Below are 27,873 nucleotides of genomic sequence, written 5' to 3'. Positions count from 1 at the left end.
GAATTATGACCGGAAAAACTTCCACAGGTGCAAGGTGCAAGTTGATCTCTCGTGAATCTCACGAACTTCATTTCCCAGAGTCATCTTGGGACGTAGTCTACCGACACTGGAAGCGGCGGTGACAGTAGCGGGAGTTCCGAGACATTCTAAAAAACCTTATGGCTTGTTTACATGGAGATGGTTGAAGAAGAGTTTCATGCACTACCCTCGCTAGAGGTTTGGAGTAAAACAAAACCTAAATCTAATGTCAGATAAAACATGCATAGCCTACTGAAGCCTGGCGATAATATTCTGTTCAAAAGCGAGTGCTAGCTAACTAGTTTGTCATATGAGTAACGTTAGCTAGCTATCTGTTTTAGCTCGTAAATAACGCCGTCCAGATCTAGTAAGTAGCTAAGCGGCCCGTTAACACTGTGGTGGCTGTACCTTGAGCTAGCTCGCAGCAACATCCGCCAGTTTATCTTCGAGTCAACAGGTGGATATTTTGAACGCTGATCTCCAACAATGGCCTCGAGAGGTAATGGATGAATATTCAAAGCAGCAGTAACCCTCAACATGTACTCAACTGCACTTGCAAAGTGACGTTTTCTAGCAATGAGTTGGTAGCACACACCTGCAATAGTGCTGCGTTGCTGGCTAAACGTTAATATATATAACTGTGTCATGATAGTGTGGCAGAACCCGTACGTCAACATCTTCAAGCACATCAAGATTGAAGAGTGGAAGAAGTCTTCAAGAGAGGGAGATGTGACTGCTTACATGGTAGCTAGCTAGATACATACTATTCCCATGTTTACAGCAATTTACCAAAGCCAATTGCAAATAATTGTATTTTTCTTGCCAGGACAAAACATTGAAATGCTCAGTGTTCAGAATTCGTGGGTCCATCCCGGCCAGCAACTACATCCTCTTACCCAAGACCAGCAGTCAATCCTTGGGGCTGACTGGACGTTTCATCTACCTCCTTTTCAGACCCAGTCCTGACAAACACTTTGTGGTACATTTGGACATAGCAGCAGAGGTATTTGTTACTGATCACATATCTTCATATTTGTTTTTGTTTTCACATATAGTACATTTAACTTTAAGCAAGTGTTTTTTTGCAGCTGTGTTGTACTGAATCTGTGGGACATAATTCAAATTGAAGGTGACATCAGATAGACTTATAGTTCCCAAGAAGTAATAGATAATTTATACAGCTGCAGTCAATTACTTAGCCTAGTTATTTTTAACAACATGTAAGAATGCAGATTACGGTTACTTGTGTCAGAAAAGATGACCATATCTTTGCCAGGTTTTAGTGATATATCCATGGATTTCAGCATCATCATAATCATGAAACAGTTTTCAGATCTTATCACAAAGGGTTAAGAATTGCAGTTAATGCCTTAATCATATTCTGCACTTGTCTTTGGAACAAATAATTTAATAAACAAAATCCTTAGCCTGTGAAGGAGGCAGCCTGTGAATGAGACAGGCTGTGGTTTGTAAAGGTGCTAAGAGACACGTTTCAAAGATCTTGAATCCACAGCTGTTTATTGTGCACTTCGAAATTACATTTAAATCATAATTGTTCTTGGAAATTAATCGTCTGTCCCTCAGAAAACGTATTTGATTTCTCTTTCGGATTACCTGAGAATGCAGCCACTAGGTAAATACCTGGCTTCTGTTCCTCCAGCAGTGATGGTCACAGAGAAGTTCTGGATTGTTCTTTTCTCCTCAGACAGAGCCTATGTGCATCTATGCTATACTATAATTTTGACATTTTAATATCGTGACATTTACCTGAGCAGGCAGGGATTCAATATTCAGCTCTAATTTCCACAAGCGGCCTGTCAAATTCACAGCTGATCCTACACTGATCCCTGGCACATTCTCACACGATAACAAGCTCTCACTTGTGTGCTCGATTTAGTTCTGCACTTGAGGTGATGCTTGGAGATGTAGATATATTATTTGGAACAAGATTTACATGGGCTTTGTATAACTCTTCTGTCTGTGAGAAGGATCTGATTGACTGATCTGATTGACAAGTATGATAAGGTGCCCTGAAAACCCTAAATGATTCTTATCTTGACAGTGATTCTACTTATCTAACTCTAAAATAGCTCTTCACTTTGGTATCCTTTAGTTTTGTTTCCCCAATAGGCTGCATTTATTATTTCACCACTATAAACTTTCTTGCACTATAAACATGAAACATTTTTGTCTCAAACCATTACATTAGGCATTCAAGACCCAATAATTTTGAACAGTAGTATTATTATTATGTATTGTGTGTGTTCCTTGGGTCCAGTCCTAAACTGAACAGATAATACTATGTGTACCCAACCTACTATACCAACTGAACAGATAACCAGACATTGTATATCTAAACATACTTCTGGCCTCTGTTCTTATTTATTAGGAGAGCCAGGTTATCCGGGTGTCTTTTTCCAACCTGTTCAAGGAGTTCAAGTCCACGGCCACTTGGCTGCAGTTCCCTTTCCTGTGTGGAGCAGCCAAAGATTCTGTGTACGACAGCACCGCCAAAACGGCGAGACACGGTAAGCAGCACACACTGTAAGCAGCGCACACAGTAAGCAACACACGGTAAGCAGCACACGGTAAGCAGCACACACGGTAAGCAGCACACACGGTAAGCAGCACACACGGTAAGCAGCACACACGGTAAGCAGCACACACGGTAAGCAGCACACGGTAAGCAGCACACGGTAAGCAGCACACGGTAAGCAGCACACACGGTAAGCAGCACACGGTAAGCAGCACACACGGTAAGCAGCACACGGTAAGCAGCACACACGGTAAGCAGCAAACTCGACTGTCTGATGGCTCTGTGAGTTGTGTGGAGTTTAACAAAGGAACCTCTGTGCTGGCGTGTTGCAGACCTTGTGGGTCCGGCCCCCCCACTGTGCGTTGGACCTGTCTCATGATGGACCTCCAGTACGTGCTGTCCGTCTACCTCAACCGCCGGCACAGCCACCTGAAGAGCATCAAGCTGTGTGCCAACATGTCCGTCAAGAACGTGTTCACTAGCGACCTGCTTTTAGACCCAGGTGAGGATTAGCAATCTCTGTTACGTATGATTATGTTGATTCTGTGGTACATGTTTATGATAACCAAGATCTTTTAGTACCTCTAAATCGTGTCCGTTCTTGTATGTTTGTGTTGTCTGTGCTAAGTAGATGCAATGGATGTTGCTGGAAATTGATTCAGTGTGAATTCAATGATGTGAGGAGTTTGTCACTAATGCATCATTTATGAAACACAGCGATGAATACAGTTTCTTTCAAATACCTTGTCCATATCTACTGAGGTATTTTTGAAACCATCCAACGAAAGTGCACTTTGGGAAGTTTATCCATGTCGTTCCTCATATGGCTAAAACGTAGTTTTAAAGAGCTTTAGGTCTTTAGGTCTTTAGGACTGCCAAGTCTCCATTGTGGGTCTTGAGACTCCTACATGGCGCCAGTACAAACTTCTCAGCATGAACCCTGAAAATCGTGTCCTCTCTGCAAAGTCTGATGGTGTTCCTCCTGTCTGTTCCTCCATCAGGATTGTCCTTCAGTGAGGCCAAGCAGGCTGGGTTGGTGTCTGCCCAGGGCACAGGCCCAATGCCCAGGGAGATGAGCTTCCCCGTGCCTAAAGGAGGCAACTGGCACGACCTCTATGACTACATAAGGTAAAAGAAGAACATGAAAATGAATTCGAAATCGTAAAGCTTCTCTGTCAAATGAGTCCGAAGGAATATAAGGCGAGCAGCCTTATCACAGTGTATGACAATATCACAATTATTTGCCAATACACAACATGCTGTGTGTGTGTATGCATATTATTATTACGGTGTTTGTTTTTAAATTGTGCAAGATCAGAAAACAAATTAATGTTTGTGTCAGATAAGATTACCAGAGAGGTTTTTAACAAGTTATTCATGGCTCGGAACCAGCATAATTATGAGTGTGATGTGGATGCAATTATGTTTATTTTGGCTCATTTGAAGACACGATCATTTATTCAATCTTTTTGTCTTTGTTTTCAGATATTATCACAAAGGTTTTAATCAGTTAACTTGTGGAAAAAAAAAAAAAAAAAAAAGTTTTACATTTCAGAAAACAGTTTGTTTTCTGAAATGTTGGGTGTGCTTTGTTCAAAAAAAGATGTTGTCCCTTTTGAACAATCCAGGTTTCCCTCCGATGGTTCCAAGATGCCCTTTGACTCAATTCAGAAAGGCCTTCCTAGCCCTATATCCAGTAAGTGACATACAAGGCATGTTACTAAACATGGTCCTTCCATGGAGCCCAACTCCGTCAATACTCATCTTGTTTTGCACTCAGTTCTGTTTACCCCTAATCAAGCACCAGGGGAGAATACATTCTACTCTACACGAAACAGGAAATCCATTCAGCAATCCCTTCAAATACCTTCACAGATGCCTCTTCATTTCTCCACAGAGTGTGCCCCCTCCAGTAAAAGCCCCAGCAGAGAAGTGTCTCGCAGGGTGAACCTCAGTAAACCAGTGCAGGACCGGGTGTCCCTCATCCAGCAGATCACCAGCCCCAAGCCTGTAAGACCGGCTGGCCCCCTGAGGTCACTGACCCCCTGGGTTATGTCATGCCCAGTGTCACGGTGTTTTGAGCATCTTCAAAGGCCCTGTATGAGGCATTTTTAGAGCATCTTTTATTAAGTTTGCTTAACTTGATGGCAGATTTCTGTGTGTGTGCTTTTTGGATCATATACATTTAGTACACAGAAAGCACAAATAAAACATGCACCAAAAACATTGTTTATTAGTAAAAAAAATGTGGGGGGTTTATTAGTTTCTCTTATTTACAGTTTTGTCGTCTGACATTGTGTTAACTGGCAGCTTCCGAAACACCGCACCTCCCTGGTGACCTCCAGCGTTCCTGAGCTGGGTGTGGTCACCTCCGGGCTGAACGCCAAACACTCTCAGGAGGACTGGGGTTCCCATGGCGACGACCCGGAGAAAGGTTGCTGGTCGCAGGCTTCCGGTTCACACCGCTCCGCGTCCCGAACGCCGTCCGCGGTTGAGGGAGGTGTGCATGTGTACGCGCGCCCAGAAGATGACTCTGCCTTCCGTGTAGAAGATGACGATGGAGAGGTTCATATCAAATCGATATTTTGTCAACACACACCACACCACTGTCAGGGTAAAATGCCCTTTTTTCATTGATCTGCTTCGACCACGACAGTTAAAGACGTCTTGTTTATTTTCTTTGATCTCCAGGTTGTGTGCACTGCTGTCTCTCGGCCCATCTCTCTTCCCTCAGTCAAGGAGTCCAGACGCAATGTAAAGAAAAGCCCACACCGAATCCAGTATCTCCTGCTTCCTTCTGCTGTCTGGTCTGATCAAACCCGTTTGTGTGTGTGTCTGTGTGTGTGTGTGTGTATGTATGTGTGTTTCCTTTTTCTATGCTAGAAGCTGTATCCTGATCCCATTCTCCGGCTGAACCGAATCATAGGTTTTGGCGGAGCCACTCTGAAGTGTGTAAGTGTCAGCAGGGATGTGCGATGTGCTTACATTCGCTTTAGTGATCACCCCAAACTTCCGAACAATCCTAATTGGCACAATGGCTGTAAATCCAGTAGTGGCTGACTTGACACTGCAGTAACCAAGACCCCCTGGAGGGTGAAGCGTGATTCGCTCATTGTGTGTTGCAAATCAGAAGTAAACTGTTCTGTCTCTGGCAGGCTTTGTGGACCAAGAGTGGGGACGAGGTGGTGTACCCATGCCACGCCATCATCGTCTCCATGAACATCTCCTCGGGACACCAGAGGTTTTTCACCGGCCACACAGACAAGGTGGGTGTGAAGGGGGACTGCTGGGCGCTACAGCCCTGTCCTGCGTTGAGCCGTGGTCCTCAAGAGGGGTAAACTTCACATCATCGTCCTGTTGTAGTGGAACACACACACGTCACGCGTGCAGTTAGTCTGGCTCGCCTAGTCTGACACTTTGTGTGAGATTTTGTCGCATGTTCAAGATCGTGTTCGATGAAAATTGTTTATCTTCGCTCTATGTCCAGGATATTGTTTTTTTTCGCCCAAGCCCATGTTGTTGTCTTGGAGATGGTCATCTGTCAAATGCTTGAAAACTAGCTACACAAATACTTCTGTCTCTCGACATCCAACAATCAATAAAATCCATCTTGTACTGATGTTCTGGGGCTCCTTTGTGGACTTCAAGGTATTGAATTGATAATTACATGGACATTGGAACCTTTGTGACAATTGAGTGATGTTCTCAACAGTGTGTGTCTGTGTGCGCACGTGTGTGTGTGTGTTCAGGTGTCTGCCCTCGCGTTCACCGGCAACACCACGCTGTTGGCGTCGGCGCAGACAGGAAGCCAGGGCGTGGTGAGAGTGTGGAGCTACGCTAAGGGCAGCTGCCTGGCCATGTTTAAGACCCACGCACACTCTCTGTCCTCAGTCAGGTATCTGCCCCTCAGACGCCCGTATGGGCATGCACTGACACACAAAACAAGTGCGCTTTCCACTACACTAATATAAGGCTCACAGGTACAATTATTACCAGCTGAGTGGGTTGCCACACACACACATACACACACACACACACACACACACACACACACACACACACATACACACACATACACACACACATACACACACATACACACACACACACACACACACATACACACACACACACACACATACACACACACACACACATACACACACACATACACACATACACACACACACACACACACACACCTTACAGTAACTCTGCTTTTGAGACACACTCTTGCACATGAACACTAATACATCATTCACTCTTTTTTTTTCTTGTGTAATCTGACCCTCCAGCTTCTCGTATGGTGGTGGGGTTCTCTGCGGGGTAGGGAAGGACAACCACAGCAAGACGGTACGAACCTCTCCAATGAGCATGGATTTCACATCTCCAACTGGCCTTTACATTTGGACAGGAAACTTCAATTTTCATGATGATGAATTGCCCAGTATGCCCAGCTGCCATTGATTTGTCTACGTGAATCAAATGAAATGAATGAAAAATTAAGGGGAGAAACGAAGGAATGGGGAAAAGCCAATATAAAATGTATCCATCCTCATCTCTCAGCATTGCAGTCATCGTTATTCATCGTTTGCCTGCCAAAATGGTGGCCTAGTTAGAAAAGGTTGTTCTGTGGTCCTTCCCTGTGGCTGTGGATGCAGTGTTTGTGCCTGCTGTCCTCTGCAGATGGTGGTGGTCTGGAGCACGCAGCACGTCAGCAAAGGAGAGGTGACCGTCTTAGCCAAAGCACACACGGACGTGGACATTCAAACCATGAAGATCGCCTTCTTTGACGATACAAGGTGACTGGAATAGTTTCCGATTTTTCCCATTTACGCGTTTAGCAGACGCTTTTATCCAGAGCGACTTCCGAGAGAGAGAGCTTTACAAAAGTGCATGGGTCTCTGATCATAACAAGGAGGTAGCCCCAAACATTGCGGGTAGCCAAAACATGAAGCATACATTGTGGAAAAAACAAATAAGTCCCAAAGGGAAGAACCATAAGATGCATGTCGTTAAACAAGTCACAACTAAAATGTGTGTTCTTAAAAACACTTGTTTGCATTTGGGTTGGTACGTGTGTGTGTGTGTGTGTGGTGTGTGCGCGCGCGCTGACTCCTTTGGGCGTCGTCTCAGGATGGTGTCGTGTGGCCGTGACAACGTGCGTCTATGGCGTGTGAGGGGCGGGGCTCTTCGCTCCTGCCCCGTCAACCTCGGAGAGTACCACTCCCTGGACTTCACCGATGTTGCCTTCGAGGAGGGACAGCGTTCCCACGGCGACCCAGAGGACCGCTCGCTGTCAGTGAACTAACACACTTCACAGAACGCCGATGCGTTTTCCCCCCTCCCTGTCACCGACACTACCTCCTAGAGACCCCTCACTGATTTGACTTTCACCATTTCTTTCGGATGAGATGAAAAGGGTGCTGTATATCTGTGTGAACTCGGTCTGCAGTTAGTGCCTGATCATTTCATGCTTACCTTAAGTAAAATGATCGTAAATAATATTTACTTATTGACAGCTAGCTTGTTTCTATGTTCCAGACCTTTTTCTTTGTGTGTCAGTCAGAGTGAGTTCTCTCTTCCACTCTCTTTCCTGCAGAGCTAATTGTAGTCTTAACAGCATCTACACCTCACACTTATCAACAGAATTATTCTCCTCACATCCCAAATCTAGAAATGTAAAAAATAAAGCACTCAAGGCATCTTCACCAACATGGCCTTTTCTAAACAAACAAAAGAAAGAAAAAAAACACCTTAGAGACCATTCTGTCTTCTTTGGCTCCTGTTTCTTGCAGGTTTGCCAGCAGCAGGAGTGGCCATATCCTCGAAATTGACTATGGGAACGTGTTGATAAGAAACGTCAGGAGACTGCTGCCCGCCCAGCAGTCCCACTCCAAGCGCAGAGAGAAACAGACGTTCAGCACGGGTGAGATGTCAAACCACAGCCAGGAAGAGTTTGAGGTGTTCATGATAAAACAGTCAAAGGCAGAGGAAGCGGGGCTGGTTAGAAACCTGTAAGAAATAGAAAGAAAGATTGAGTGAGATCCTGGCAAGAACATCTTAATTTCCAACATGACTTTTAGGGTAAATGGTCATATTTGACGTGTCGGCGTTGTGGTTTTGGCTGTGTGGATGCATGCTGCGGTCTCTCAGGTCCCGGCATTGCCGTGAGCAGCATCAGCGTGTCGTCTGCGTTCTGTGCCACCGGCTCTGAGGACGGCTACCTCCGTCTCTGGCCCTTGGACTTCTCCACAGTGTTCCTGGAAGCTGGTAGGAACACCAGGCGTCGTTTGCACACAGCTATTCTCACACACTCGTTATTATGTCACTTAGAATGGGATTCATCTCATGGTGAATGGAAATGTACGTTACTTCTCATTGTAGTATCTGGGAAATCTTTTTTTTAATTTTTATACATTGTCTTATTATGCTAGATTAATACTTTTTGCACCTCATGAGTGACAGTTAAAATAATTTACAGAACGACTAAAGCATATTCGTCCCAAAGCGTTTTTAGCAATCAACTCTCTCACAGACTTGTGAGGACGTTTTTTGGACTTTAATTTAATTGAATCCAAAGTAATATTACAATAAATTATTCCACCCATATGAACATAGTCCTTCTGATTGACTGGTTAATGCTACAAGAAATATAGCAGCCTATGCCGATATGACAAAGAGCATTGCCCCCTGTCAGTACATTTGCATAATGAGATTTAGATGTGGAATTGAGGTGCTTTGAATGGGGAAAAAGCCTTGGCTTTTTAATAAAAACTTTTAGGGAATTGTCATGTCTGCACAAACACACACTACACTTCCAGACACACACACAGATCCTCCCTGAGAAAAATATCTCAGCCAACACTGCGTTTGAATTCATATAAATTAATCAAGGTGCACACTCCCACACAGACCTATAGCCTCTCTCTCTCTCTCTCTCTCTCTCTCTCTCTCTCTCTCTCTCTCTCTGTCTCTCTGTCTCTCTCTCTGTCCCTCTCTCCCCTTCGGTCTCTCTCTCCCCCTCGGTCTCTCTTTCGGCCCCCCCCCCTCTCTCTCTATCTCTCTCTCTCTCTGTCCCTCTCTCTCGCTCTCCCTCTCTGTCTCTGTCCCTCTCTCTCTCTCTCTCTCTCCTCCCCTGTCTTTCGCTCTGTCCCTCTCTCTCTCTCTCCTCCCCTGTCTCTCGCTCTGTCCCTCTCTCTCTCTCTCTCTCTCTCTCTCTCTCTCTCTCTCTCTCTCTGTCTCTCTCTCTCTCTGTCTCTATGTCTCTCTCTCAGAACATGAAGGGCCGGTGAGCCTGGTGTCGGTGTCGGCTGACGGCCTCAGCGTCCTCTCCGCCACCTCCACCGGTAACCTTGGTTACCTGGACGTGAGCAGCCGTGGCTACGGCACCCTGATGAGGTCACACACGGACGCCGTGCTCGGCTTCAGCGTGGACGGCGTCCACCGCCGCCTTACCTCCGCCTCCCGCGACGGGACTGTGCGCGTCTGGGACATGGACTCCATGCAACAGGTCCACCAATTGGAAGCATTTAAACTCCCCCTCTGTCCTGTTGGATGGTCACCCCCTTTGCACCCTTTAGCTTTTGGAACGGCTAGCTTCTCTGGTCAAGCTGGAGAGAATGTTTTTGCAGGGAATAGCCACCATTTCTCCCAGTTCTCGGTTACAGGGACGTCACATCATGAGCAGTATCTAGAACACTTCCTGTCGAGAACACTTCCTGTCGAGAACACTTCCTGTCGAGAACACTTCCTGTCGAGAACACTTCCTGTCGAGAACACTTCCTGTCTAGAACACTTCCTGTCGAGAACACTTCCTGTCTAGAACACTTCCTGTCTAGAACACTTCCTGTCGAGAACACCTCCTGTCTAGAACACTTCCTGTCGAGAACACCTCCTGTCTAGAACACCTCCTGTCTAGAACACTTCCTGTCTAGAACACTTCCTGTCTAGAACACCTCCTGTCGAGAACACCTCCTGTCTAGAACACTTCCTGTCTAGAACACTTCCTGTCTAGAACACCTCCTGTCTAGAACACCTCCTGTCTAGAACACTTCCTGTCTAGAACACTTCCTGTCGAGAACACTTCCTGTCGAGAACACTTCCTGTCTTGAAGAGCCTTTAGAGTGGAGCATCAGATCTGGATGGGTTAGTAAGACGATTAGCTCTCAGATGATCTTACTGTTGATTGCCTGATAGGACAATAAAGTGTAATTACATCTTATTTTAGAGCTATTCTCTGTTAGGCAATTAGTGTACCCTGAGAAGATGGGTGGGGGGTGGCTGAGCCATTGGGATTTCAGTCTAATCAGCAGTAGGAATAACTGTCTTTATGGCATTCAACTCCCAGCTGCAAAATCAGTTTTCATTAAAAAAAAGATTCAATAGCTCTCCCTACAAGTTCTTGATTTTGAATCACTGTCACATCAATGACTTTAATATCTCTCTTTCAAACTCTCTCTTTTCTCTCATTCTAACTCTTTAAATTATTTGCGGTCTTCAATGTCATTTCTCAGAAACATGTAGTTGAGTGACATTATATAAAACAAAGACAACCTTGTACGTACAACCAAAAAACCTAGTTCTCCAACCCTCAGTGACCCCCTCTGCCATTGTATCTGTTGTTTTCCAGCTGTTTGACTTTGTGTCGGAGGACACCCCCTGCTCGGTGGCTTTCCACCCCAGCCTCCAGGTCTTCTCTTGTGGATCCAGCTCTGGGACCGTCAGGGTCTTTGACATCGCCAGCTCCAAGCTGTTGGCAGAGCACAGGTAAGGATAAAGAACCCACGACAGGCTATGATTGTTAACTGGGCTTGTACAATTGTTTACTGTCTTTACATGGGAAAAGCCAACCTATATTTATTGAACAGGTTCTACAAAGACATCTTTATTTATCTTACTTGGGACGTCTTTAAAAAGGTATTTTCAAAGGAGTTTTTTTTTTCTTCCCATTCATCATTTAAAAAATAAACACACAGGTTGAATATTGATTGAATCGGCAGTCAGGTCTCAGTGACCAAACCCTGTTTCTAAGTCATCTGAATACTTTTCCCCTTTTTCGAACAACCATCTGCTGTTTTCACCTTTGCTCCCTATCCGGCATCATACAGAGGTGTCAAACTTGTGACGTTTGCTGTCCCCGGATCCTTCCGGATTCTTCCGTCTCCAGAGCCTTCTACTGTGTTTTCATGTATCTGTGATGCTTAATGAGGGGCTTTTTGTGGTGCCAGTGACAGTGATTGACAGTGTTTAAGTGCAAGACCAGCAGTGTTGCTCATAGCAGAGCTCATTAAGGTCCACAGAAGGTGTCGTTAGTGAAAGCCACATCACCAAGCTCTCTGCAGGCAGCAGCTTGGGGATTCTCTGGTGAGGCCTTCCTAGAGAGGTCTCAACGCTACTCACTAACACCTGTACTGTAGGTCATCCAGACACCTCGCCTTGTTTTCGCAGGCAGGAACAGCAGACCTGATCACGTCTGTTTGGTCCTGTAGACGGAGTCAGTAGTAACGCCTCCTGATGAGGAAATATAGGTGTGATCAGCCGTGTTTCCCTGTCATGTGCCTTATGCTTACCCTCTGCACATTTTTTTGTTTTTGAGATATATTTTGGGGGGGATTTCTGTCATTATTATTTATTATAGTGAAAGTGTAGTCTAACAGGCAAGGCTGGTCAGTGACAGGCAGTGACATGCAGCACGTATCTGGTGAGACGCCAGGGCCGCCTCCCCCTTAGATTGTATTTGCTGCTTGTACCACATGTCAGTCTGGATAAGCACATCTGCTTCAAAAGATGGGGGGGGAAAAAAAGAAAGAAAAATAATGAAAAGAAAAGATGTTTTCCTGTGTTCCAGCCAGCACCGAGGTCAGGTGGTGGGCCTGGTCTTCTCCCCAGACGGTGAGTTCTTGTACAGCGTCGGGTCCCTCGGCACTCTGGTTCTGTACAACTCCTCCTCCGAAGACCACCACGTGGTCAGGGTACTGGGTACGTATGTTTAGACAGCATGTGTATGTATTGATTATGCATTTACATTTTAGTCATTTAGCAGACGCTCTTATCCAGAGCGTAAGTACAGGGACATTCCCCCCCCGAGGTAAGTAGGGTGGAGTTAGGCCTTGCCCAAGGACACACCGTGACACACGGGAATTGATCTGGCAACTTTCTGATTACAAGCCCAACTCCCTCACCACTCAGCCATCTGACTGATACATAATCATGTTGTACCTATGGTTTGGTTGGCACTTTCACGATCCGCCCAAAAAGATTGCTAATATTTCCGCCCTATCGCATCCCTACTGTGGTGGTTAATTGGATTTTTTATTTTCTTTAGAGGTTTTTCACAAGCCATGACTCCACATAAAACCACATTTTCTTTCACCATTATTTTTTCATTGTATTGTTGTTCTCATTGTACTCACAACATAAAAATGTAGCTTGTTTTTTTTATTATACAGTATTTTGCTCATGCGCTGTTACTGACACAACATTCCTACAGTGCTTTTTGCTAGTGTAATGGAAGCTTTGTAGTGCATCCTTGACTTTGAAAGTCAATAACTTGTTAAAAGGCCCATTCAGACTTTTCAAATCAAATCAACATTTTTGTATAGCCCTTTTTACACTCAGAGGGCTTCACATACGCCCATAGAATTGCCCCTCAGCCAACTTAAACCCTCAAGGAAGTCAACGAAAAAATTGAAGAAACCTTGTCAGGAGCAATTCAGAGAGGGATCCCCTCCTCCAGAGACGGCTGGTGAAAGAGAGGAGCAGAACAGGCTCATAGTCGTACAGCAGGGAAGTGTCAATGGGTTTAGAAACACCAAAATCCATTGTTCAATTTGTTACATGTAGGAAGGGACCGGGAAACTGGCTGTTGGCCGTCATAGAGACTGGTTTTCCGGTTGGCGACCAGCTCCAGCGTTGGCAGACCGACGACCAGGCAGGTGCTGACAGCTCAAACCCCCCACACCACAGGGGATGTGCGTGTGGAGGGGGGGGGGGGACAGAGAGGGGAGAGCAGGGATTAGAGAATGCCAGGAGCAGCTAACAGAATATTAGAATGAGATCCCCACCGGTCAAGTGTGGACTAGTGCAGCAATTTAGCAGAGCAAAAAAGGGTATTTGATGCAGCCTTAAGACACTAAGACAGCGCCAGCCCCCCTCGGTTGGAACATGAAATCTGTTCCAGGGGAGAGAACTCTAAAATAAGTTATATTGATAGAATAAGGCTGGATTTGAGTCACTTCGAACTTCAGCGTGAGCAAGGATAAAGGTTGCTCTCGGGAGTAAATCTGTCCATAATTGGAGTCACAGGCTGAAAGTCAGCAGGAGGGATCTTCGGAAAACGCATGAATGGTCCATTAGGTGGTCAAGGTACTGACAACTGGTAGTTGCCTCATCGGAAATAGAAATTTCATTTTGTTTTTGACCTTTTGTTCCAAGAAAAAAAATACAATGTTGCTAATTACCTAGGGAGTTGAGTGGCTGAGCGGGTAGAGAATCGGCCTAGTAATCTGAAAGTTGCCAGTTTGATTACCGGCCGGTGCACATGACGTTGTGTCCTTGGGCAAGGCACTTCACCCTACTGGCCTCGGTGAGAATGTCCCTGTACTTACTGTAAGTCGCTCTGGATAAGAGTGTCTGCTAAATGACTACATGTAAATGACCTGGACACCACTCAACCCTGCTGCTCCGTTGCCCAGGTAACGTGGTGGCAAGAGGCACCGATCGGGGTCCGGATGCCGTTGTCGTCAGTAGCGACAGCCGCTGTTTGGCGTTTGTGGGCCCCTCAGAGTACACAGTCACCATCATGGATGCCCGTTCTCTGGACGAGGTACTGTTGGAGCACTTACAAACCTCCCCCCTCCTCCTCCCCAGCCATCTTCCTCTTCACAGCCCTGTTATTGTCCTGTGTGTTATTAAATGTGTCTGTTTGTGGGGAAATGGTCACATGTACAAAAGTCTATGGAAAACTGGTGTCATATACATCACAGTTAAATTTGAAGGCCCATAAGAAGGTTGTGAAGGAGCTCTCTAACGAGTGTTCATTCGTGTCTGTCCAAACGAATTAGCAACATGCGTTGTATCCAGCCCCTCCCCCCCAAAAAAGAAGATAAAAGTAGTGTGATGTTGGGTTCCTGTCAGGGTTTCAGAAAACCCCTCAGAAGACAGAAAAGTGACAAAGCTGACCCACGCTGCGTTGTGTGCTGCAGCTCCTTCGCGTGGACGTCAGCATCCTGGACGTGGAGAGCACCAGGCTGGACTCTGCCCTGAAGGTGGGCTTCTCCCCAGCTTCCACCGCCCACCTGCTGGTCACAACCACCGCCAACAAGATCCTCTGGGTCAGCGCCAAGACTGGGAGGCTGCTGCGCGAGGTGAGCCCTCCAAAACCCCCTTAAGCTTGAGGGAGAGAGAGAGAGACTTAGACGTGTGCCTGTGCATTAGTATGCCCATGTTCTGCAGCGAGTGACTGTTTGCTCACCAGTACTGTTACTGAATATTGACAGCTCTGCGTTAATGTAACACAACTGACGGCTGAGTTGAGTCAGTAGCTGTGTGTCAGTACCTGATAGTCAGTACCTGAGTTTCTTGTTTGGTGGGTCTGCCAGGCCTCCCATGTCCACAAGCACCAGTGCTCCTCTGTGGTGGTGAGTGAGGATGGCCGCTACCTGCTCACTGCAGGACACAACATCATCAAGGTGTGGGACTACAGCATGCAGCTGGACATCAACTCCCAGGTAACTGACCCTGAGACACCTGGACCTCACTCTACCAGTCTGGATTCAGTCTCACACTCTGTATTTCATACTCCCAGTCGTGGAAACAAGATCAATAAGCTTCGATTGGACCTGACATTATGGAGATTTTCTTTACTTTGAGATTTTCTGTATCCCAGTTCCCATCCTTTATCCTATTCCTGAGTGGATTGAATAGGTACATTCAATATGCTTCGATTGGGAATGTAATTGTGCAGATTTTGTATTCCAGTTAGAAAATATCGATAATCAATTTCCAGCGTCTCTGGCTGTTAAATTCATGAGTGTTGAGCTCAGATATGGATTACAGTCTTGTCTTGGGGTAATGATGAAGGCAATCACACTGCCCACTGCTGGATGTCAGATGTTTATAGGACACAGCCAGCCTATCAGCCAGGTGAACTTTACACCCGACCAGATGAGTGTGGTCTCCGTGGGAGACGCCATCTTTCTTTGGGACTTCCTGGCCCACACACGGGATTCTGGGACTTGTAGTCTGTAAGTCTGTGTCTCACTCTAAACTCCATCTATTTATCCTTGCGTCTGGTCTCAAGGCCGTTGCTTGTGTTCTCAATGTGGGCTTGGCACAATATTTACCTCGTACTGAGAGTCGTGCGTGTCGTTTTTTTGCAGTTCGCCACCTACCACAGCCTCGATCACGCCTCATAAATCAGGTAAACGACTCTCTTGAGGACAGGAGTCCAGGTTGCCTGGATTGATTGATGGTCCCTGTGATCTAAGGGGTCTGGTAGGCATCTTGTGATTAAACCTGTTAGTGTGCTCCGTTCCAACAGCAAATGGCGAGCCAGATGTTCACGTAATGCTGCTGTCCAATGGGATGCCTCGAGGGATCGCTCCCCTGCCGTTCTCACACCCTCCCTGTTTGGATATCAGCGCCATTGACGCAATCGGACTGGAAGGTGAAAACAGTCGACTCTTTGTTTCTCATGCGCCGTCTGTCTTCTGTCAGTCATCTGACCCTCGTTAAATCCATCCAGATGCTTGTAGTCAGTGTTAATAGGTTATAAGGCCCTTATAAGATGCTTATTAATAGAAACATGTGTTAATAAGTCTAGATAAGTGTTCATAACGTCTTAGGGTTATTGATATCATAACGTAAGCGTTAGTTAATAAGTAATACGCCCCTATACGATGTTCATTAACATTAATTTGTGTTAGTAAGACTCTCTAACTTGTTAACCTTATGAATGAATGCCTTTATTGTCATTGCACATAACAACAACATTAAATTGCACTTCTCCTTGTGGTGACACATAGTACGACAGGACAATATAGTAAAACATGAATTACAATGACGACAAGCACCTGGCTCTAGAGCGGTGCTTTACTGTGTCGTCCTGGCAACACTCAGCAGACGCAGACTCGTCGTGTCCGTGTGAGGAGATCCCTCGCCACTCTGTCCACTGCCCCACTTCAGGCCCCTCCCCCTGCCCTGACCCCGCCCCTGTCATGGCGGCCGGCTCCTTCCTCAAAGTCACCGAGATGGCGCCAGCTCCAGGCTCATCTCCTCTGAGGACCAGTCAGAATAGAGAGTTGGACAATGGTAGGTACTAGACGGTCTCATCTCCTATAAAAAACTAGGGTGCAAGCTACCGTTACCTAAATAAAGATTTAATCTCTTCTTTGACTTCCTGTGTTTGTTGTGTGACTTCTGCAGTGGAGTCTGAGGAGGAGGAGGCTGTACGGCCTGATTGTTATAAGCACTTTACACCGCGTTTCAAAACCTCCACTCTGGATCAGGTAGTCAATGTGTTGAGTTTCACCTCTGGTGAAGGACCACTGAATGTGCCTGTTGAGCGAACGCGCTTGTTTTTCTCTCTCTCAGACGGCTGGCAACGCCCACCAATCAGAAGAACAGGGCTTGAGCTTAAAAGCTGTGATTGGCTACAACGGGAATGGACGTGGAAACATGGTGTGGAATCCAGATACAGGTACTGATCATAAAATGTATGAAATAATAATATATATTATACGCATATTATACTTATATTAGTAACATATAGTAACTTAACATATAGTGTATATATGTAATGTAATAATAATATATTGTATATTTACGGAAATATTATATTAAAGAAGAAGAAATCTCTTAACACGTTCTGTTTGAATGTTTGTGGCTGTTTGCAGGCCTGTTTGCGTACTCGTGTGGTAGCGTGGTGGTGCTGGAGAACCTTCACACTGGCTCTCAGAGCCTCTGGTGGGGTCACACGGAGGAAATCTCCACTCTGGCTGTTTCCAACGACGCGCTGGTGGGTGGTAGGGAGGAGGACGACCGGACAAGGGGGATATTTTGAGCTTTTACTTTATTTTATTTTTCCACTTCTTCATTTTACATAACTGCACACAGAGGTACCAGAACACTTGAATTTCATTTGGGAACTGTGGTGGAATTGTCCTCAACAGGAACGATCTAAGGAAGTGACTTCATTTTGATACGAACAGGGCTGATGATTGTAATTATAGGTGTGATGGTGACAATGATGGTGATGATGATTATAGGGTTCACAAGAGGGTTTGATGTCAGTGTGTGGTAAGATAGGGCAGTCACGTGACCGGATTCTCCCATTTAGCGTCCTTTGTCTTCACTTTCTTTTCTGGTCATGAATCTGAAGGATCAGCGTGGACTTAAACCACAGTGTGTCAATACTCCCTAGTGAAGGCTGTGGATCTGCTGTCGTGGGGTTAAAACGGGTGTTTATCTGTGTCAAGATGGTGGCATCGGCGGCGGGGGGGAGCGACGGCGCCACAAGCCTCATTTGCATATGGAACGTTCAGGATGGCGCCTGCAGGAATACCATGTCCCACCACCGGGGGGCAGTGCAGAGCATGGCCTTCTCCAGGGACGACCTCCTGTTCCTCTCTGTTGGTCAGTGTGACTGGTTACCCTGGGGGCCGCTTCCTAGGGGCTGGTGGGTTTCAAACTGTGTGGTTTGACTCCTTTGGAGGGGGAGGGTGTTTGCATCATGTCAGGGAGGGAGGGAGGGAGGGAGGGAGGGAGGGAGGGTGGGTGGGTGGGTGGGTGGGAGGGGGAGGGAGGGAGGGAGGGAGGGAGGGAGGGAGGGAGGGAGGGAGGGAGGGTGGGAGGGAGGGAGGGAGGGAGGGAGGGAGGGAGGGAGGGAGGGAGGGAGGGAGGGAGGGAGGGAGAACAGGGAGGGAGGGAGGGAGAACAGGGAGAGGGAGGGAGGGAGGGAGAACAGGGAGAGGGAGGGAGGGAGGGATCTTGATATAAAAAAACTGGATATAATTACAATGCGAGTGGAGTTTGGAAATGTCACGGTCGTAAAATTAGCCAACGGCCAGCCGCAGGTGTCTACACAACCGTTTCCGATCGAGTGTAAATTGGTTTAAACAACCTCCCCCCCCGCCCCGTCCCTCCCCCTCTGCAGGAGACTTCCGCGAGCCAGAAGTGGTGCTGTGGAGCAGCAGGAGCTTCCAGCTGCTGTCCAGGGTGGGCGTGGCTGGGCCGCTCCACGATGTGGCCTTCAGCCCCTCGGCCGCCAGCCAGCTGGCCTGCGTGGGCCGCCTGGGGGTGGCGTTCTGCCAGGTCACCTCCTCAGGCCCAGACCTGGAGCTCCAGGTACTGACCTCTCACACCTCCTCGGGACCAGACCTGGAGCTCCAGGTACTGACCTCTCACACCTCCTCGGGCCCAGACCTGGAGCTCCAGGTACTGACCTCTCACACCTCCTCGGGCCCAGACCTGGAGCTCCAGGTACTGACCTCTCACAGCTCCTCGGGCCCAGACTTGGAGCTCCAGGTACTGACCTCTCACAGCTCCTCGGGCCCAGACCTGGAGCTCCAGGTACTGACCTCTCACACCTCCTCAGGAAACGGAGCGTCAGCTTTGGTTTAGTGTTCCAAATGCTTGTTTCTTTGTTTAATGATAAGCTGTTTATACAGGCGAGGGTTATTGACATGCTTATCCTTGATTAGCTGCTCTATTTTGTACGTGCACAGTTTGGATAAAAGGGTTTGCTGAATTCATGTATTGACACTGGGTTTCTATTGTCAGTGAATAGAAGTCCTTAAGACGGCCCGTGTAGTGGTTAATCATCTTTGTGGAAGTGAAGTGTAGCACACCACCTCATCAGTCATGGAGTCGATGGGGCCTCCATGCACTCACACACGCACACACACACACACTACACCTGAACCCCAGTGGATAAATAGCTGCCCTGATGACGAGAGACCCTTAATCAGTCTCTCGGTGTCTCAGAGGGTCTCATACCTGATTGACTGTCATTACATTAATGATGCTATTCATTCTCAGCTGACACAGCTGTTTCTGCCCGTGTGTTGAGTTGGTCTTGTTATGTTTTTAATAGGCCAGTAATGACAGTTATTATGAAATGTGCAGTGGTATGTGGAGAGCCGTCACTTTGAGGCCAATGGCGGCAAAAAGCTGTGATGCCGGAATTTTAATTATTTGTTTTTCCAGTGAAAAGATATGTAATTGCTCTACTGTCTTTAATCCACCACTGCAATCTTTGCCTGGTTTAGGTGTTTTGAAATGACATAGGTATGAGAGACTGTAGTTTGTTACAACCCAGTGTGTGTAGTATTATGACTTTATGGAGGTTTGTTATCACTAAAACTAGGGGTGACTTAACATCTTCCTCTGAACATCCTCCACCTCCCCTTCTGTCCACCTCCCTCCTCTCCACCTCCACTTCTCTCCACCTCCCTCCTCTCCACCTCCTTCCTCTCCACCTCCCTCCTCTCCACCTCCCCCCCTCCTCTCCACCTCCCTCTCCACCTCCCTCCTCTCCACCTCCGTCTCCACCTCCCTCCTCTCCACCTCCCCTCCTCTCCACCTCCCCCCCCTCCTCTCCACCTCCCTCTCCACCTCCCTCCTCTCCACCTCCGTCTCCACCTCCCTCCTCTCCACCTCCCCTCCTCTCCACCTCCCTCCTCTCCACCTCCCCTTCTCTCCACCTCCTCTCCACCTCTTCTTCACCTCCCCCCTCTCCTCTCCACCTCCCCTCCCTCCTCTCCACCTCCCCTCCCTCCTCTCCACCTCCCTCCCCTCCTCTCCTCCCTCCCCTCCTCTCCTGTCCTCTCCTCCCCCCCTCCTCTCCACCTCCCTCTCCCTCCCCCCCTCCTCTCCCCTTTAGGTGCAGAACATGGCCGTCCCTGAGGAGGTGGGGGAGGTGGAGCTGACGGCGCTATGCTACAACACTAACAACATCCTGTTCACGGGCACAAACGGAGGACACGTGTGTGTCTGGGACTGTGTGAGCCAGAGCTGCTTCATGACCTGGGAGGCAGACCAGGGAGAGATCGGTACTGTGTCACATGCAGGCCAGCCATGTTGATGCGCTTGGATGTGTTGCAGTATCTCTTCTATTGCTGTGTAATACACTACAATAGGTTGTTGTTGTTGTTGTTGTTGTGTGAGTGTGTGAGTGAGTCTGGGTTTTGGCAGGGCTCACCATTGTCGTGTGTGTGTGTGTGTGTGTGTGTGTGTGTGTGTGTGTGTGTGTGTGTGTGTGTGTGTGTGTGTGTGTGTGTGTGTGTGTGTGTGTGTGTGTAGGAGTGCTGCTGTGCAGAGGGAACCGCCTGCTGACAGGCAGCAACACGCGTCGGCTCAGACTGTGGGGGGTCTCTGCTGTACAGAGCCTGAGGCCAGGAGGAGCAGGAGGAGACACTGCTACCACAGAGGACCGGTCTGTCCCTCCCTCCTACCCCTCATCCCTCCCTCCTACCGCTCATCCCTCCCTCCTACCCCTCATCCCTCCCTCCTAGCCCTCATCCCTCCCTCCTAGCCCTCATCTCTCCCTCCTACCCCTCATCCCTCCCTCCTAGCCCTCATCTCTCCCTCCTACCCCTCATCCCTCCCTCCTAGCCCTCTCATCTCTCCCTCCTAGCCCTCATCCCTCCCTCCTACCCCTCATCCCTCCCTCCTACCCCTCATCTCTCCCTCCTAGCCCTCATCCCTCCCTCCTAGCCCTCATCCCTCCCTCCTACCCCTCATGGGACTACTTTGTGATTGTCTGATAAAATAAAATATATCATATTTATTGGCTTGATTTGATTGGTCCGTGCCTCTGTCTGTCAGAGGGGGCCTGGTGCTATTGGAGCAGGAGATTGTTCTGGACGGGACGGTGGTGAGCGCTGCGTTTGATGACGTTCTGGACATGGGAATCGTGGGCACTACGGCCGGCACGCTCTGGTACATCAACTGGGTGGACAACTCCAGCATACGCCTCATCAGCGGACACAAAACCAAGGTACACCCTCGCTAAAAGCAGCGATTCCCAACCTGTGGGTAATTCAGGTTGGCCTCCAAACCAATAGAAACTAAAATATGAAAAATGAAATAAATATACAAAATATTTATATATACTGTTTGTAAATTATTATTAAAATTCTGCTTGGCACGTTGACAGATGACCAACTGTAATTTCCATGTTAACTTGCATACGCCCACTTTAATCCACTATGAATGCATCACTTCATAGTAAAGCATATTGCATAAGCTATGTCAACAACTTCTGTTAGCTAGCAGTTACATAAGTTCAGGCTCAAAAATATTTGATCTATGCAAGTGGGCCGTGCAGTGGAAAGGTTGGGCATGACTGGGTCAAAGGAAAAACTAGAAAAGGTGTCATCTCACTTTTTGAAGGGTGACTACTCCTAAACCTCAGCTCTATAAATGAGTGTGTGTGTGTGTGTGCGTGCACGTGTGCGTGCGTGGTGTTCAGACCATTTTTCTACTCTCAATTCTCTTCACAGAGCTGCCTGTATCAGTGTTGCTAACTTGGACCCCCTCATAATTTCGTTGGCAGGTGAATGACGTGGTGTTCAGGCCAGGCGAGACCCACTTTGCCACCTGTGGAGAGGATGGAAGCGTCAGGGTCTGGTGTTCCCCCAGCAACGAGCTGGTGATGCAGTTCCAGGTGCTCAACCAGGTGAGGGCGCTGTTGGGCTAGTGGATTTCCAAACCCATTGAAAGCGGATGTGTGAATTTCCGATGTCAAACTGATTAATTTAATCACCTGTTAGTACTTAACACAAAGGCTTTAGAAAGACTTGAAACAATCACCCAAACGCCAGTGCAAATCTAGACACGATGAATCTGCTGAGAGCGACATACATTTACATTTACATTTAGTCATTTAGCAGACACTCTTATCCAGAGCGACTTACAGTAATTACAAGGGACATTCCCCCGAGGCAAGTAGGCTAAAGTGCCTTGCCCAAGGGCGCAACGTCATTTGGCATGGCCGGGAATCACCGGCAACCTTCTGATTACTAGTTTGATTCCCTGACCGCTAAGCCACCTGACCATCTGACTGACATAACCCTCTTCCCTCTACACCTCCGCCTGCCTTCCTCTGGGGGGGGTCAGAACTGCAAGTGTATTTGTTGGAGCCCCGAACAGGCTTCGCCTACGGGGGGCGGCGCGTGCGTGGCGGCGGGCTACAGCGACGGAACCCTCCGGATCTTCCACCTGGCGTCCTCTGAGATGCAGCTCAAGCTGCAGCCCCACCCGGTGGCCGTTACCTCGGTCCAGTACTCTGTTAACGGTCAGTGGCCTCTGGGAACACGCCAAAGCAGTTTAGAAACTCACTGCACAGTGAATGTTTTTTCCCCCCACCCTGATTATTTTTTTTTTTTTACATTTAAAAGGAAATGTCAATCCTCTCTTACCCATATACCCTTGGTAAACAGGCCTGGTATATACCTCCTATACTCACGCAACTATTTATCGCTCTTTTGTAGAGTTCTAGTATATATATTTTTAACTCTCTTGTGTATGATCTTATACACACCAACAAACAAAAAAATACTAGGAAAAGTGTGAGAAATAATGTTGTGAGTGTTTGAGATGAACAATAGCAGGCCTTTTTAATCAAGGCCCCTTCTGTTTTTCCTTGTGCGTTCCTGCACGTCAGCACAAGAACAGCTCACGTTTGGTTTGCCACAGTGGTCTGACAGCTGTATGTGAAACCTAGCTTGACCTCTGGCTCTCAGGTCTTGTGCTTCTGTCAGGGGGAAAGGATGGGCTGATAGCGGTGAGCAGCCCCGTGACCGGAAAGATCGTCCGCATCCTTGGTGACCACAAGGGGGCACTCATCACCACCATCCAGTGTGTGAAAAAACAGGTCTGTGTTCATGAACAGCGCTGCAGCTTACACCCAGACACTTGCAGTCCTGGGTGTTTAACAAGCAGGACCAGCCCCACTGTCAAAAAGGAAAATGTGGAGTACCATGAATGCGTTCTATCCCTCAGTACAAACAGTTTGGACTCGAAGGAAACGACATGTGGTTGGCTGCCAGTGCAGACCGACGTGTCAGCATTTGGGCGTCTGATTGGATGAAGGACAAGTGTGAACTGCTTGATTGGCTCACGTTCCCTGCTCCCGCCCACTCCAAGGTAAAGTTTAGCAGGTTCTATTTACTGATGAAATTAGACGACTACTCCATATGTCATGTTGGCTCACTAATTTAATCATGTCTCTCTCTCTCTTACACACACACACACACACACACACATATCAGGACCCAGACAGCCTACCCCCCAGCCTGGCTGCTTTCAGCCCTACAGACCCTGGTCTCGTCATCTACACAGGCTTTGGGGTGGAGAAAGAGCTGTCCTTCTATAGCCTGTCTAAAAAACAGGTACCAACGACTCTCCCTGCCACATCCACATGCTCGTCCCTCTCTCCAAAGCTTTCTTGCTGAACCTTTGCATGTCGTTCTCCCGTGCCTCAGGTTGTTAAGAAGATCGCCCTGTCTCACTGGGCCACGAGCCTCAGTCTGTCCTCCAAGGGACATCTGGTTGCTGTGGGCTCCCAAGGTACCTGACTACTGAACACACCAGGGGGTGCTGGGAGAAAGGGGGTTGTGGTTGTTTTTTTTGTTTTTTTTACAAATGTAAACACATCAACCTTGTGCTGACCTGTAAACCTGTATACCACGGTGGTCTTTGAGATACTGTATACGCCAAGCAGTACTCTTCCTTGATGGGAGTGATCAGAGATTTTCACAGACGGTAATTCTCTGCACGGTATCCCTAAAGTGCTTACGTCAGATGATTGGCCTGTACTAGCTTGCTGTGTGTCTGTAAGAGTGTCTGCTAAATGACTAAATGTGTGTCTGTCTGGCAGAGAGGGTGCTGAAGCTGATCCAGTCCTCCAGTGGCAGGTTCCAGGACTTCCTCCATCACAGCGACTCTCTCCAGACATGTCGCTTCTCTCCCTCGGGGGAGCTACTGTTCAGCTCAGCCTACAATGAGATCCTGCTCTGGGACGTCCAGGGCCTGTAGATCTGGAGAGAAGGGCAGGTCGCCATGCCGACAACATCCTGACACGCTCAGACCTGTCTCTGGCTCTGCCTGTCTGTATGTCTGTCTGTCTGTATGTCTGTCTGTGTGCATACTGATAACGTTTTCAAAAGCTCTGTTTTTATAGTTGGACCAAAGTCTATTTAATTGAAATGAATGATATGGGTGGTGTTGGGAAATATTTGAAATGCTAAATGTTAAACCTCACCTGGAACTGAAGTCAATTTAATAGAATTTTACTGTGTTGGTGGTGATGGCTACCTTGTAGGTTAGCTAAACACCACTCCAATATTGATCTGTTGAAGGTAGGACTTAATTCAAAAACATGGAAAGAGAATTTGCAAGGATATTGTTTACACGTGTGATTGTAAGTCAGTGGTTGTTATTTGACTTTGCAAGAAAATTCTGTCTTGAAATATTTAATTAATTAAGGAAAATTTATTCTGTGATATCTCAGTTGGTTCTTTTAATCTGGGATTTGTTTAGTTTATATGAATCAGTTTTTTAACATGTTTGTTCAATTCAAACTGTAAATTATGTGCTAAATGTTACAGTTCAAATCAACACTTATTTATTTTTGTAACTCTTCTTTTAAATAAATAATTTTAAGACAATATGGATGTAGTTGTCATCAATTGCATGCATTGGTAAAAGTAAGCTCATTTTAACTTAATTAAATCTGTCTTGGATTGGTCGTAGTGACGTTTGTCATGACTTTTCTCTTTGTACTTCTAAATTCCGCTTTTATAAAGGGGAAGTCATGACCACAGGCCAATATGTTTTAAAAGTGAAATATTACACAAGGTATTTGGAAAAATTAAAATGCGTCTGTCTTAGTTGGGGCCGACAGGGTCGCTTCACTTTCCAGTTTCTACTATGAAGACAATTTTGTACTTCTGGATTGTTGGTGAGCAATTGTATTCTTAACTGTGCTTCAAGTGCTGTAGAGAGTCATTAAGAGACCTAACTCTCTTAAAGAATGTTTTCAAGACATACAAGGTTCAAATAACTTACCTTGATTGTTACTGACTGAGACAATTTCAATGAGATAATTCGACAACCCAGTCACCGAAATTCTGCTGTTTGTGTTCAGTCCTTCAGTATTCCCTTGCTATAAGACCCTGCCCTCCAGGATATAGAGGACAATTAAGGACCGGATGCCGTGGTAAGTAGATTATGATTTTTGTGTTAAATCTTGGTCAAATGTAGCATTTTTGACAGGTGACCTCGATGTCCTGAAAATAGCTTGAATACCCAGAACTGTAGCCTAGGGTGATGATAAATACATTTTCACGCAACAGTAGGAACCCAACATCAGGTAGTTTGGCCAGATGCTAGTCATGTTCAGCCACACTTCAAAAATGTTCCATGTCTGTATAAAAATAATTGGTCCAATATTAATTTCTAAATAATTATGAACTTTATAAAAGTTAAAAGTTATTTTCAGTCATTTCAGTCAGTATTTTGCATTTATTGAATACTCAAAATGATTTTAATTTGACCTTCCACCCTATCGGACAACCTGTATTTTCTTTGACAGATATTGATGAGTGCAAGGAGTCTTTCACCATCTGTGGAGAGCATTCAATATGTTATAACACAATCGGTGCCTTCTCATGCGCGTGTAAAGCTGGGTTCCATTCAGTAGATTTCAGTGGTACAAAATGTGTGGGTGAGTATGTGTATTATTCAGAGATTGCAAAAGTACACATCCGTCACTCAAGTAGAAGTACCAATAGTTTATTTTTATCAACTTAAAAAAAAATGTTATTATGTTAATATAATTATGAACTTAATCAAAGTTAAACGTTTTTTTCAGTCATAGTATTTTGCATTTATTGAATACTCAAAATGATTTTAATTTGACCTTTCACCCTATCGGACAACCTGTATTTCCTTTGACAGATATTGATGAGTGCAATAATTCTTTCGCCATCTGTGGAGAGCATTCAATATGTTATAACACAATCGGTGCCTTCTCATGCGGGTGTAAAGCTGGGTTCCATTCAGTAGATTTCAATGGTACAAAATGTGTGGGTGAGTATGTGTATTATTCAGAGATTGCAAAAGTACACATCCGTCACTCAAGTAGAAGTACCAAGCTTTTTCAACCTTTTGAAACTTCTTTTCAAAATAATTTTTCCAACCTTTTTTTCCCCCAAAAAAATAATTTTTCAACTTTTCAAAACTTTTTTAAACACGACACATAAAAGTTGTTTTTTTCTAAACTTGTTTTCCTTGTTGCCTTGCTCCGTGGTAGCTGCGAGAACTAGCTTCCGATTGTTGTGCGTGATAGCCAAGAAATGACAAAAGTCACCCAATGACAATAAATAATATTGATCATGCTAAAGTCATGAGTCTGGTTTTAAAATGCAAGATATAAAAGTACAGATAATTGTGGAAAACATTTAAGGAGTGAAAGTTGAAAGTAGAAAAATAAATAGTCAAGTAAAGTACTGATACCAGAAAAATCTTATTAAGTAGGCACTTTGTTACTTATCACTTCGTATAATTTGTAGCTGTGACCAATAGTTCTATAGCTCACTTAGTCGGTTCACAAAAATGTCCCACCATCAAAAGAAACAAAATTAAGTGTGAGGGTAGGAGGACAAACAACTCCGAACTGTCTCCAATGATGCACTGCTTCCTCAATTGTCTTCTTATGATTTTCTAAATCGTTTAACAGCAGTTGTATGATGTACTTAAACTAGTTTCTGAAATTTATGTTTTTAGAGCTGAACTGTGACCTGGATAATACAACGGCTTCACATGTACAGGTGAGTTCTTTAGGAAGTATATTTTGCACTACATTGCCACCATTCTGTTTCACTCACAATTTATCTTGCTCTGTCTCTGCCTTGCTTTCCTCTCCATGTGCAGACTTTGCAAACAGCTTTTGGAAATATCTTGTCTCTGGTGAAAGACAGTTGTTTGAGTACAAAGTTACCGAAGAATTACGAAGTAACAAAGCAGTTGACTGGTGAAAGACATTTGCAAGTAAGTCCACTTACCCAAGCCTTTAGTCTACTAAAAATTCAACAATGAATGTCCCATCTTGCAATTACGATACTCACTCTCTTTCTTCTGAAGGAACTACTCAACATTACTGAGGTTTTCTCACTGGGTCTTACAAGGAAAACTGACAGGGGAAACACAAATGAAGTCACCGTGTTTCTGACTGTTGTTGAAAACATTGTCAGTCTGATTGCTTCCCAGCTGCAGGACAACGTAACCCGTGTACAGACAGACAACACTGGTAA

At 46.2% G+C, this 27,873-nt stretch overlaps 1 protein-coding gene and 1 long non-coding RNA gene across 2 annotated transcripts; both read left to right on the top strand.

Annotated features, from left to right (window-relative positions):
• Positions 1-103: 103 nt before the first annotated feature.
• Positions 104-25,218, top strand: wdr90 (WD repeat domain 90). The gene is given in 44 exon segments (XM_084670297.1): positions 104-517; positions 671-762; positions 845-1,021; positions 2,408-2,546; positions 2,887-2,904; positions 2,907-3,056; positions 3,556-3,682; positions 4,183-4,250; positions 4,452-4,564; positions 4,865-5,119; positions 5,246-5,308; positions 5,438-5,506; positions 5,710-5,820; positions 6,304-6,449; positions 6,850-6,907; positions 7,241-7,356; positions 7,691-7,852; positions 8,353-8,483; positions 8,711-8,827; positions 9,832-10,067; positions 11,187-11,323; positions 12,405-12,535; positions 14,251-14,381; positions 14,761-14,922; positions 15,157-15,285; positions 15,668-15,801; positions 15,937-15,977; positions 16,080-16,223; positions 16,676-16,867; positions 16,982-17,064; positions 17,150-17,255; positions 17,452-17,573; positions 18,034-18,190; positions 18,711-18,901; positions 20,439-20,607; positions 20,858-20,990; positions 21,383-21,554; positions 22,113-22,235; positions 22,676-22,853; positions 23,302-23,432; positions 23,561-23,704; positions 23,830-23,949; positions 24,043-24,127; positions 24,438-25,218. Coding segments are annotated over 44 exon segments (5,634 nt in total). The 5' UTR covers positions 104-504; the 3' UTR covers positions 24,596-25,218.
• Positions 25,219-26,152: 934 nt separating this feature from the next.
• Positions 26,153-27,709, top strand: LOC146259463 (uncharacterized). The gene is made up of 4 exons (XR_014729522.1): positions 26,153-26,285; positions 26,519-26,650; positions 27,347-27,390; positions 27,494-27,709. It is a non-coding gene; the product is annotated as an uncharacterized LOC146259463 (long non-coding RNA).
• The last annotated feature ends 164 nt before the right edge of the window (positions 27,710-27,873 follow it).

This window comes from Hypomesus nipponensis, chromosome 13 (genome assembly GCF_054491055.1).
Source record: "Hypomesus nipponensis isolate SF chromosome 13, ASM5449105v1, whole genome shotgun sequence".
NCBI classification, from domain to species: Eukaryota; Metazoa; Chordata; class Actinopteri; order Osmeriformes; family Osmeridae; genus Hypomesus; species Hypomesus nipponensis.
Note: the sequence above shows the minus strand (reverse complement) of the source record. Positions and strands in the feature narration are given on the sequence as shown.